A 12877-nucleotide genomic window follows, 5' to 3' on the forward strand; every position below is an offset into this window, starting at 1 on the left:
CTTTGTCTTTACTTTAGCATTTACATTTTTTTTTTTTCATTAGTACTTTGTATTTTTATTGTATTTCATCTTTATCTGTCTTTTCCACCGCTGCTGGGCTGTTGATCTACTCTCTCCCTATCTGAACCTGTCTATTATGTCGGGGAAGTGCGCTCTGCTTTCTATCATATTGAGAAATTAAGGAAATATATTGACTGTCAATTTAGGCTCAACCGTGCAATATTTTTACCAAATCAAAAAATGTAGGCTAAAGTGGCTCTGTGCCCCCATACTCCTTTCCAACACCACCGTGCTACACTTCCTGATTGCGTTTTCGCGATGCAGACATTTAGTTTACGTCGTCATTTTTTTCCATTTAATATCTGAGACAAGTCTCTTTCAGCTCTTGGTCCGAGTCCGAATGGGTTGGAATTTATGACGCGGCCGCACCGTTGTGAACGCTCAATGGAAACACGTGCCACGGATGTTCCCGCAAAGACAGACCCCATTGAATGGGCTAGCCTTCTTCAAATTGTCATTAAACTAAAAAGGTATTTTTTACATTGTGCAAAGGTAATAGTTTATCCATTTATTTGCTTTTGTTTGTGCTACATATACATTTTCACAATTGTATAGAGTCTATCATAGTGATTTGAGAAGGCTCTTTAAGTGCCACAGGAAAGGCAGGCCTTCTTTGGAGGCTGATGATAGTGGTGGGCCTCCTTGTCAACACATGTTTCGACAGTAAAAGCGGTTACTCCAAAGGTTAGAAAGCCACACAGAAGTCTTTGTGACATGCAGAATCTTGTTTCTTACACTCTGCCACTAGGTCAATTATTTCCTTAGTTTGACACATAGCTTCCAGTTACATACTTTTATGAAACTTTCATAAGTAAACATAACCACAGTTAATTAGTTAGTTAATTGCCATACAACCTTCAGGCTTTTACAAATTAATGCACTTTTTGGAAGTCTATTGACAAGACTGTAACACAAAGTGATGAAAGTTTGAAAAGGATATATATATATATATATATATGCAACACTACACCCATATTAATATCGTGTTTCATACAAAGTCTGGTGTGTAGTAGCAAGTACTAAGGATTACCTTAAGGCTGCCAGTTATTGTTCTAATAATGTAAATCTGATCACTGTTTTCTGTATATGTATTCTTCATCAATTTTGAGTTTATTTTGTGATATTCCTGATTTGCAGTATTGTAAAGAGAGTTAAATAGGCAGCTAAAAGTGTAATGTGAATTTAAAAATATTAAATATTAATTTGTGGAAAATTATTAGTGACATTCTGGATTTGCTTCATCCTGAAAGTAACAAATCTGTACACATAAAACTCTGCGGTGTGCTATAATTTAAGACAGAATAAGCAATGCATTAGAATTTGTACTCATGCACGCCTGGAAAAAGTAAGTAAGTAGGTAATAAACCCCATATGAAATATAAACCAAAGCTATAAGAGGGTTTACCCATCATGCCCATATTGAGTGTGGGTTTACCCTGCGGCCTAGTATATAAGAGGACCCAGAGGGATGAACAGCTCTCAGGGCAGTTGAGGAAGTAACAGCTAGTGGTAAGTCAGAATGTAGATACAACTCTCATGCATTAAAACTTTAATGCTCTGTTTGACATTCACTTAATATTCTTGTGTAATTTAGAGATTATTATAGTTATGCAAAAATGATGTTATCAACTATGACAGCACTGAGTAGCCAATTGATGGCTCTTTGATAGATTAATTAATTGTATTTGCTCAATTAGTCTGTAAATGTAAAACTATGTGTCATGGGGTACAAGTAAAGGTACTTTGTATTGAATGTAATTGTTCGTCACGTCTGTTCCCACGTCAAAAAAGAATAACAAATAATGGAGCTGAATGGGACTATGCTGTCTCCTTTGAGGAAAAGGGCTATAATTGTACGAGCACCAGGATCACATTTTCATGGCTTTTTAGCCTACGAATCAGCCTTACCAATCAAACTCTGGTATCTTTGTCATAGTCCCCATGGACACTGTACATGTTGAAGGATAGGCTGGCGGAGGTAGCAGGTTCATACACTGTTTATTGCATCCATATTGGTAAACTGCATTCATAGACCAATAAATATAGCTATCTGTTTTATGCATTGATCATTTATCTCGATAGCAGTCGGCGCTACAAGCAAATGTTTCCTTGTACTGCGGCACATGAATATAGGTTGCTTTTGATGACATTATCCTTATTTTAATGGGATTATACAGTATTAAAACATACTCATGAATCGTATAGTCCATTTCTGCCAAGTACGTTCCACTAGTTGCCACTAAATCCTACACACTGGACCTTTAAAAAAATATAACCTATTGACCAAATGCATTGAATGACCAATGCACGTCATGCAGTGTGATTGTATTTTAAGAAATATGAACCAGCATTTTACAATACATTGCACCTCTTCATGGTGCTACAACTTTTTTGTGTCATGTGAAATTGTGCAAATAACATGTCTTTCTCAATTTAAGGGCTGACACTTGAAGATTCCTCGTTTGGAAGAAGAACAAGGTAAGAAATAATTCACCCAAGCCATACCGATCAGTATTAGAACTATTTGAGCATATGAGATACATCAAAACATTTCATCATCTTTGTCTGACAGTAAGCTGCCACCATGAGTACGGACGCAGAGATGGCCTATTATGGCAAGGCTGCAATTTACCTCCGTAAGCCAGAAAAGGAGAGGATTGAGTCCCAGAGCGCGCCCTTTGATGCCAAGAGTGCTGCATATGTGGCTGATGCTAAGGAGCTGTACGTCAAGTGTACCATCCTTAAGAGGGATGGTGGCAAAGTCACTGTTAAAGTCTTGGCTACAGAGGAGGTAGGCTGCTATTAATTTATTGCCATGCAGAATTTTTTTTTGCAATGATTCCAAATGTCACCATTTTTTTGTGCCATTTTTAGGAGAGGACAGTCAAAGAGGATGATGTCACACCCATGAATCCTCCCAAGTACGACAAAATTGAAGACATGGCCATGATGACCCATCTCAATGAAGCCTCTGTGTTGTATAACCTCAAAGAGCGTTATGCAGCATGGATGATCTACGTAAGATATTTTACCAACTAAATAAAGTAAAATAATACTCAACAATATCACAGATCATATTAATGATCATCTGTGAATGATTTCCTTCAGACCTACTCCGGGCTGTTCTGTGCCACTGTAAACCCGTACAAGTGGCTCCCAGTGTACGATCAGGAGGTTGTCAATGCCTACAGAGGCAAGAAGCGTATGGAGGCTCCACCCCACATCTTCTCTGTCTCTGACAATGCCATCCAGAACATGCTTACTGGTATGTATAAGCAAATCTGGCAAAAATAAATGTAATGATGTATGGTTGAAATGTCTGAAAAATGTAATGTAACTTCAATTGATTTATTTTGCAGATCGACAGAATCAGTCTGTCTTGATCACGTAAGTTTATACCTGTTGATGTTTAGTTGGATGAATTAAATTTACAAGTAAAAAATTACCTCACAAAAATCTCACGAGGAATCAGACAATGTAAAAAAGTCGATATTGCCTCCTTTTCATACCCAGTGGAGAATCCGGTGCTGGAAAGACTGTGAACACCAAGCGTGTCATCCAGTACTTTGCTACCATCTCAGTGAGTAGTGACAAGAAGAAGGACCAAGCTCCTGGAAAGATTCAGGTATGCTTCAAAAAACATAAAATCAGTACACTATATATAGAAAAAACACAAAGGATGTAGGAGGCCCTGGGAACTGAGTATCAATGCTGGAACTTTCATCATAGGGGTCACTGGAGGACCAGATTATTGCAGCCAATCCTCTGCTGGAGGCCTACGGTAATGCCAAAACTGTGAGAAATGACAACTCATCTCGTTTCGTAAGTAAGAATTTAGTGTGTCAAACAAATGCAATGACATACTTGATCTTTGACAAAAACTGAAAAGAGGCTTTTCTAAACAGGGTAAATTCATCAGAATCCATTTCGGTGCAACTGGTAAACTGGCCAGTGCTGACATTGAGACGTGTAAGTATCTTGTACCCAAATAACACAGAATTAACTCTCATTATGGGGGGAATAGGTTTTGATCTAGTAATGTGAATCAAAACTTTATACTATTATTTTAAAATCTTGAAGATCTGCTCGAGAAGTCCCGAGTGACATTCCAGCTTCCCGATGAGAGAGGCTATCACATTTTCTACCAGATGATGACCAACCACAAACCTGACATTGTTGGTAAGATGGTTTAGTAGTGTGAAATAAATGTTGCAGTAAGATGTATTGTTATATAGGGTTGCCTTTAACTTATCATTCAGGATATTGAAGTAGAAAAATAACAAATTAAGGTTTCGATAGTTGTCACTCAAGTTTAAATTTGAATCATTAAAATGACCATATTCTATTTCCTGCAGAAATGACCCTCATCACCACCAACCCCTACGACTTCCCCATGTGCAGTCAGGGTCAGATCACTGTGGCCAGCATTGATGACAAAGAGGAGCTGGATGCTACTGATGTGAGCCAATGTTTACAACTACCCTAGGTAGCTATTTTAACATGCAGGGATTAACCAGGACTTTGGGCCGATGAGACAACTCGGAGGGCTTTAACTCAGTGTTACAGCCTGCGGACTCTACTCGGTGTCCGCAGGCTGTCACTCGGTGACTACTGAATGGTTGCAGCCCGAGCTCAGTGCGCTCTGCTCTGTCCACGTACAGCAGATTCAAGAACGCTCTGTACGTTACAAACCAAGGTAGACTTAAAAGAGACTCTTTGAATGTTCTTGGAATTTGATTTCATATTGTATACTTTGTTTTCCTACAGGATGCTATTGATATTTTGGGTTTCAATGGTGAGGAGAAGGTGGCCATCTACAAGTTTACTGGTGCTGTGCTTCACCACGGTAACATGAAGTTCAAGCAGAAGCAGCGTGAGGAGCAGGCTGAGCCTGATGGCAATGAGGGTGAGTTGAAAATGTTTTAAAACAACCACTGACATTTCCAAAGTCCAGGTTTGCTGTAAATAAATGTATTCACTATCTGTACAAAAGTCTCATCATTCTTTCTTTCATTTAAAAAAATGCAGAGGCCGACAAAATTGCCTACCTGCTTGGTCTCAACTCTGCTGATATGCTCAAGGGTTTGTGCTACCCCAGAGTGAAGGTCGGCAATGAGTTTGTCACTAAGGGACAGACAGTACCTCAGGTATGTTAATACCATGGAATAATTATCAAAACATAATTGTAATAGTAGTAATTTGTATGTTTATCTAATCTTCAACCACGCTCTAGGTGTACAACTCAGTGAGTGCTCTGGGCAAGTCTATCTATGAGAGGATGTTCTTGTGGATGGTCATCCGTATCAACCAGATGCTGGACACCAAGCAAGCAAGATCATCCTATATTGGTGTGCTGGATATTGCTGGATTTGAGATCTTTGATGTAAGATTGGATCAATTGGAACAATTTCCCCGGCTAAAAGCAATGTCTATGTGGAAGAACATTTGCTAAACTAATGTTTTCTATCAGTACAACAGTATGGAGCAGCTGTGCATCAACTTCACCAATGAGAAACTGCAACAGTTCTTCAACCACCACATGTTCGTCCTGGAGCAAGAGGAGTACAAGAAGGAGGGTATCATCTGGGAGTTCATTGACTTCGGAATGGACTTGGCTGCCTGCATTGAGCTTATTGAAAAGGTAAACATCATTATATAACTAAATATCACAATTGTAAGTCTGATTCAAAAACATCTTAACATAATGTTTCCTGACATTTCTTTCTAAATAGCCAATGGGCATCTTCTCCATCCTTGAAGAGGAGTGCATGTTCCCTAAAGCCTCAGACACTTCCTTCAAGAACAAGTTGTATGAACAGCATCTTGGCAAAAACAAAGCATTTGAGAAGCCCAAGCCTGCAAAGGGCAAGGCTGACGCTGACTTTGCCATGGTGCATTATGCTGGTACCGTGGCCTACAGTGTCACTGGCTGGCTGGACAAGAATAAGGATCCCCTGAACGATTCTGTCATTCAGCTGTACCAAAAATCCTCAAACAAACTGCTGCCTGTCCTGTACCCACCTGTAGTTGAAGGTACATATTCATATGTAACCATAGTTTATAACTGTTCCTCCATTATATTATAATACCCATTTATTTTGAAGCCATTTATTCCCTGTATGTTATAAACAAAAACGGGAACATTTTTACTAATTACCAATAATCTAAAAAACAGAGGTCGGGGGTGCAAAGAAGGGAGGCAAGAAAAAGGGTGGCTCCATGCAGACTGTGTCTTCACAATTCAGGGTAAGGGTAAACAAGCAAATAAATGTACAAATACATGTAATTTGATACCATATTTACAATGTATTCTCTGAATTTGTTCTTTATCAGTTAATTTGTATATATTTCATATTTTATTCTGTGATGTGTCTTAAGGAGAACTTGGGCAAACTGATGACAAACTTGAGGAGCACCCATCCTCACTTTGTGCGTTGTCTCATTCCCAATGAGTCAAAAGTTCCAGGTAACATTTCTTTAAATAAAATCTACATGACAGGTTGGTGTTGTAGTAGGATATAGCAAAATGAATGTCATATTTTAAAAGTCTGAAATCAACGACACTTCACAGGAATGATGGAGAACCACCTGGTTATCCACCAGCTGAGGTGTAACGGTGTGCTGGAGGGCATCAGAATCTGCAGAAAGGGCTTCCCCAGCAGAATCCTCTATGCTGACTTCAAGCAGAGGTATAAACGCTTTGACAGAACAATTATATAGTCACGATTATACAATAAATTTATTTATATATTTAAAACTTGTTTACATACACCTTTCTTTTAAACACTTAACATTGCACTCCAACAGATACAAAGTACTGAATGCAAGTGTCATTCCGGAGGGACAGTTCATTGACAACAAGAAGGCTTCTGAGAAGCTGCTTGGGTCCATTGATGTACCTCACGACGAGTACAAATTTGGACACACCAAGGTATGTTCATTGTTGTCAAAAAGTATTTATGTAATTGATTTAAAGATGCTCTCTGACTAGATGTTTTTCTTACCTTAAGGTGTTCTTCAAAGCTGGTCTTCTGGGTACTCTTGAGGAGTTGCGAGATGAGAAGCTGGCATCTTTGGTCGGAATGATTCAGGCTCTCTGTCGCGCTTACCTCATGAGGAAGGAGTATGTGAAGATGACAGCTACAAGGTATGTTTCAAGAGATTGATACATGAGAAGATATGCTATTTTTTAAAATAAAAAATTGTGTATTAAATTGACTGCCTTTTCACCACAGGGAAGCTGTTTACACTATTCAGTACAACATCCGCTCATTCATGAATGTCAAAACCTGGCCATGGATGAAGGTGTACTACAAGATCAAGCCTCTTCTGAAGAGTGCTGAAACTGAGAAGGAGCTCTCTGCGATGAAGGAGAACTATGAGAAGATGAAGACAGACCTGGCCACTGCCCTGGCAAAGAAGAAGGAACTTGAGGAGAAAATGGTTGCTCTACTGCAAGAGAAGAATGATCTTGCACTGCAAGTGGCCTCTGTAAGTAAAAACATTTCTTTGTCTCAACATACACACACAATGAGATATATGTGTGTGATATGACTGACATGACAACACATTTTAAACAGGAAGGAGATAATCTGAATGATGCTGAAGAGAGGTGTGAGGGACTCATCAAGAGTAAGATCCAGCTGGAGGCCAAACTCAAGGAGACAACTGAGAGACTGGAAGATGAAGAGGAAATGAATGCTGAGCTGACTGCCAAGAAGAGGAAACTGGAGGATGAATGCTCTGAGCTCAAGAAGGACATTGATGACCTTGAGCTTACCTTGGCCAAAGTGGAGAAGGAGAAGCATGCCACTGAGAACAAGGTTTGTCAAGATTATTTGAAAGGAGATAAAATGAGATAAAATACAAATAAGCATTTATTACACATCACTTTGTTTCATTTAGGTGAAGAACCTGACTGAGGAGATGGCCTCTCAGGATGAGAGTGTTGCTAAGTTGACAAAGGAGAAGAAAGCCCTCCAAGAGGCACACCAGCAAACCCTTGATGACCTGCAGGCAGAGGAAGACAAAGTCAACACTCTGACCAAGGCCAAGACCAAGCTTGAACAGCAAGTGGATGATGTGAGAAAAGCTCATGGAAACTTTCAATTAATATTAGTAATGGAGTTGAGTGAATATTCAATATTACATTTCATTGTTCTTAATTATTTTCAATTATTGACTTCCAGCTTGAAGGTTCTCTGGAGCAAGAGAAGAAGCTCCGGATGGACCTTGAGAGATCCAAGAGAAAGCTTGAGGGTGATCTGAAACTGGCACAGGAATCCATCATGGATCTTGAGAACGACAAACAGCAGTCTGACGAGAAAATCAAAAAGTAATGTCATCAAAAATATCATGCTTTGCTTTTGAAGATCCATACGTTCATATGTATATGATTTGTATTGTATTAAGTTATGTGGTATTGTTTCATCATCAGGAAGGACTTTGAGACCAGTCAGCTTCTTAGCAAGATTGAGGATGAGCAGTCCCTTGGAGCTCAGCTTCAGAAGAAGATCAAGGAGCTTCAAGTAAGACAATTTATATGACAATCCCACATAAACGTTCCATAAATAATGGTATATTATTACAAAATATGATGTGTTACTAACTTATTAGGCCCGTATTGAAGAGCTGGAGGAAGAGATTGAGGCTGAGCGTGCTGCCCGTGCCAAGGTTGAGAAGCAGAGAGCTGATCTCTCCAGAGAACTGGAAGAGATCAGTGAGAGGCTTGAGGAGGCTGGTGGAGCCACTGCTGCTCAGATTGAGATGAACAAGAAGCGTGAGGCTGAGTTCCAGAAGCTGCGTCGTGACCTTGAGGAGTCCACCCTGCAGCATGAAGCCACTGCTGCTGCTCTGCGTAAGAAGCAGGCTGACAGTGTAGCAGAGCTGGGAGAGCAGATTGACAACCTCCAGCGTGTCAAGCAGAAGCTTGAGAAGGAGAAGAGCGAGTACAAGATGGAGATTGATGACCTCTCCAGCAACATGGAAGCAGTTGCTAAGGCCAAGGTGAAATATGTTTTCGATACGATAATGTTTTAAATACAAATACAATAAATAAAATGCAATAATATAGTTAATAACGTATAATCATATATTATATAAAAATAATTGTGACAAACCACTTTTGTTAAATGCTAATTTAATCATCAGGGAAATCTGGAGAAGATTTGCCGTACCCTTGAGGACCAACTCAGTGAAATCAAGGCTAAGAGTGATGAGAACAGTCGGCAGATAAATGACATCAGTGCTCAGAGAGCAAGACTACTGACAGAAAACGGTACGTAATTTCCGTCCAACTTCCTTTAGTATATAAAATAATTAAAAAATAACCCTATACATTCGAATATATAACCCCAAATATAGCAAATAAACCGTATTTAAGGATGTGGCATATATGTGTTCTTGATGTCTTTGCATAAACATGTATGTCATGACACAGGTGAGTTTGGTCGTCTGCTTGAAGAGAAAGAGGGTCTCGTCTCCCAGCTTACCAGAGGCAAGCAGGCCTTTACTCAGCAGATTGAGGAGCTGAAGAGGCTCAATGAGGAGGAAGTCAAGGTATACATTCAACTCATCATAATTCTCAGACTAAATTCTTTTAATATTTTGCGGAAGGTTCTAAATTGTTCCCCTTTGCAGGCCAAGAATGCTCTTGCTCATGGTGTGCAATCAGCCCGCCATGACTGTGACCTTCTGAGGGAGCAGTTTGAGGAGGAGCAGGAGGCCAAGGCTGAGCTGCAGCGTGGAATGTCCAAGGCCAACGGTGAGGTGGCTCAGTGGAGGACCAAGTATGAAACTGATGCTATCCAGCGCACTGAGGAGCTTGAGGAGTCCAAGTGAGTCAAATACTTAATATCTTAGCTAAAGTACATATTTTATGTTTTGAATGTCCACAAAGTAAACCATGTGATACTTTAACAGGAAAAAGCTTGCCCAGCGCCTTCAGGAGGCTGAGGAACAGATTGAGGCTGTGAACTCAAAGTGTGCCTCTTTGGAGAAGACCAAACAGAGACTCCAGGGTGAGGTGGAGGATCTCATGATTGATGTGGAGAGGGCCAATGGACTGGCTGCCAACCTTGACAAGAAGCAGAGGAACTTTGACAAGGTGTGTTGTCATTCATTGAGATGGCAGTTTAAACTGTATTATTCTATGATTATTCTTCAAGTGATTAACATGTACCGCTTTATTAACAATATTGTGCAGGTTTTGGCTGACTGGAAACAGAAATATGAGGAGGGCCAGGCAGAGCTTGAAGGAACTCAAAAAGAGGCTCGTTCTCTCAGCACTGAGCTTTTCAAGATGAAGAACTCCTATGAAGAAGCTCTGGATCAGCTGGAGACCCTGAAGCGCGAAAACAAGAACCTGCAACGTGAGTTAAACTGTTCATTTTGGCAGCAATGTTTCCAAGATTACTATATATGTAACTTTAATGGAATTGATCACAACAAAAATATGTAACCCTCGCAACAGAGGAGATTTCGGACCTGACTGAACAAATTGGTGAGACTGGAAAGAGCATCCATGAGCTGGAGAAATCCAAGAAGCAAGTGGAGACAGAGAAAAGTGAGATCCAGACAGCCCTTGAGGAAGCTGAGGTGATTCTAATAAAAATAGAAATAAATTGGGACATACCTTTGTTATTATGAAATTGAATATGTCATGAATATGCCAACATTGGTTTATAATTTAGGGTACTCTGGAGCATGAAGAGTCCAAGATTCTGCGTGTCCAGCTGGAGCTCAACCAGATAAAGGGTGAGGTTGACAGAAAGCTGGCTGAGAAGGATGAAGAGATGGAACAGATCAAGAGGAACAGCCTGAGGATCACTGACTCCATGCAGAGCACACTGGACTCTGAGGTCAGGAGCAGGAATGATGCCCTGAGAATCAAAAAGAAGATGGAGGGAGACCTGAATGAGATGGAGATCCAGCTGAGCCATGCCAACCGCCAGGCTTCTGAGGCTCAGAAGCAGCTGAGGAATGTTCAAGGACAACTGAAGGTATTACCCAAACTAGTGTCCAGGACATAATATATGGACATTTGTTTCCTGTTGTGACATATTCCATGGTGTTTTCATGTTCATTTTAGGATGCACAACTGCATCTTGATGATGCTGTCAGAGGAGGTGAAGACCTGAAGGAGCAGGCTGCAATGGTGGACCGTAGGAATGGTCTCATGGTGGCTGAAATTGAGGAGCTGAGGGCAGCTCTGGAACAGACAGAGAGAGGCCGCAAAGTGGCTGAGCAAGAGCTCATTGATGCCAGTGAGCGCGTTGGACTTCTGCACTCTCAGGTGAACAAACAAACAAATATTCTTCCAAGAAATGCCCGCATGTTTCCTAAAATATTTAGCAAGATTATACGTCTGTCATTAAGATTGCAAACATTGACATTCATTTTTAGAATACAAGTCTTCTGAACACAAAGAAGAAGCTTGAGACTGACCTGGTCCAAGTCCAGGGTGAGGTTGACGACATCGTCCAGGAAGCCAGGAATGCTGAAGAGAAGGCCAAGAAGGCCATCACTGATGTAGGCTTGCTATTATTTGTCAATTCATTGATTTGGACATTGCTTGAACTCTCATTTAATATGTTATATTTCATATTAGGCTGCAATGATGGCTGAGGAGCTGAAGAAAGAGCAGGATACTAGCTCTCACCTGGAGAGGATGAAGAAGAACCTGGAGGTCACAGTGAAAGACCTGCAGCACCGCCTGGATGAGGCTGAGAACCTGGCCATGAAGGGTGGCAAGAAGCAGCTCCAGAAACTGGAGTCCAGAGTAAGATACTGGAACACATGGTTGTATTCACAATTCCAGCATAATAAGTATATTTATTGAAAATATTTGATTTCTTAAGGTGCGTGAGCTGGAAACAGAGGTTGAAGGTGAACAGAGACGTGGAGTAGATGCTGTTAAGGGTGTCCGGAAATATGAGAGGAGAGTGAAGGAACTCACCTACCAGGTATGCCAGTTTATATTGAAAATAACCTATAAATCAATGAACGTCATAAAAGATTTCAGTCAAGAGTCTGGAGCATAACCATTTGCATTACTTTAGACTGAAGAGGATAAGAAGAATGGTGCTAGACTCCAGGACCTTGTTGATAAGCTGCAGCTGAAGGTGAAGGCTTACAAGAGGCAGGCTGAGGAAGCGGTAAGTAGAAACAACATAACCTAATCAGGTTATTGCATACATTTTGGGACTTCTTATTTAAACAACATTTGAATGTTCCTACAGGAGGAGCAGGCCAACTCTTACCTGTCCAAGTGCAGGAAGGTTCAACATGAGCTGGAGGAGGCTGAGGAACGTGCTGACATCGCTGAGACTCAGGTCAACAAGCTGAGGTCTAAGAGCCGTGATGGCGGCAAGGTAAGTTCATCACTCTACTAGCCCATTGACTCAGAAGAAATTAAATGCAAACAAAAATCTTGGTTGTTTAATGTCTTACTTTTGTTTTCTTCCCCAGGGAAAGGAGGCAGCTGAATAAGATGTAATGCATCATTGTACATTTATAAAGGCATGTCATAAAATATGACTTCTTGTTCATAGTAAATTATGAGCTGCAATAAAATATTATTACATAGCATCTTTTTGTGTTGGTAGTTTCACTAATTACTTTATTATTTTGAGTAACAATGGGCCATTCATCACCATTTCACCAACTTTTGAATTTGAATCTGATCAGTCAATATTAATAATACTCATATGAATACAGAATTGTACAAATAAGCACAACTCGGGTATGGGTACTAAGAAATATATTATAACAGAAAATGATCACTGAGATATGATTTGTTGTTTAATGATTCAAGATT

At 40.2% G+C, this 12877-nt stretch overlaps 1 protein-coding gene across 3 annotated transcripts; it reads left to right on the forward strand.

The window, feature by feature from the left end:
* Positions 1-2644: 2644 nt before the first annotated feature.
* LOC307074061 (myosin heavy chain, fast skeletal muscle-like) lies at positions 2645-12549 on the forward strand (the record flags this gene model as incomplete). Of its 3 annotated transcripts, none has more annotated exons than XM_079734054.1 (39): positions 2645-2851; positions 2935-3078; positions 3169-3325; positions 3420-3447; positions 3574-3685; positions 3790-3882; positions 3966-4029; positions 4141-4239; positions 4416-4519; positions 4828-4966; positions 5089-5207; positions 5294-5443; positions 5531-5701; positions 5793-6093; positions 6236-6306; positions 6439-6526; positions 6632-6749; positions 6868-6991; positions 7071-7207; positions 7296-7551; positions 7641-7883; positions 7966-8142; positions 8250-8395; positions 8498-8588; positions 8677-9066; positions 9211-9337; positions 9500-9618; positions 9700-9896; positions 9982-10165; positions 10265-10430; positions 10532-10656; positions 10752-11060; positions 11150-11353; positions 11464-11589; positions 11669-11839; positions 11919-12023; positions 12120-12215; positions 12300-12431; positions 12529-12549. In XM_079734054.1, 39 exons carry the CDS (start codon positions 2645-2647, stop codon positions 12547-12549), a joined length of 5811 nt encoding a protein of 1936 aa, XP_079590180.1. The 3 variants fall into 3 exon arrangements, with proteins under 3 accessions (XP_079590180.1, XP_079590182.1, XP_079590181.1); XM_079734056.1 differs by having other exon boundaries at positions 3574-3679; XM_079734055.1 differs by having other exon boundaries at positions 2938-3078.
* Between the last annotated feature and the right edge of the window lie 328 nt (positions 12550-12877).

The sequence above is a fragment of the Pollachius pollachius genome, assembly GCF_949987615.1.
Source record: "Pollachius pollachius genome assembly, chromosome: 4".
Classification (NCBI taxonomy): Eukaryota; Metazoa; Chordata; class Actinopteri; order Gadiformes; family Gadidae; genus Pollachius; species Pollachius pollachius.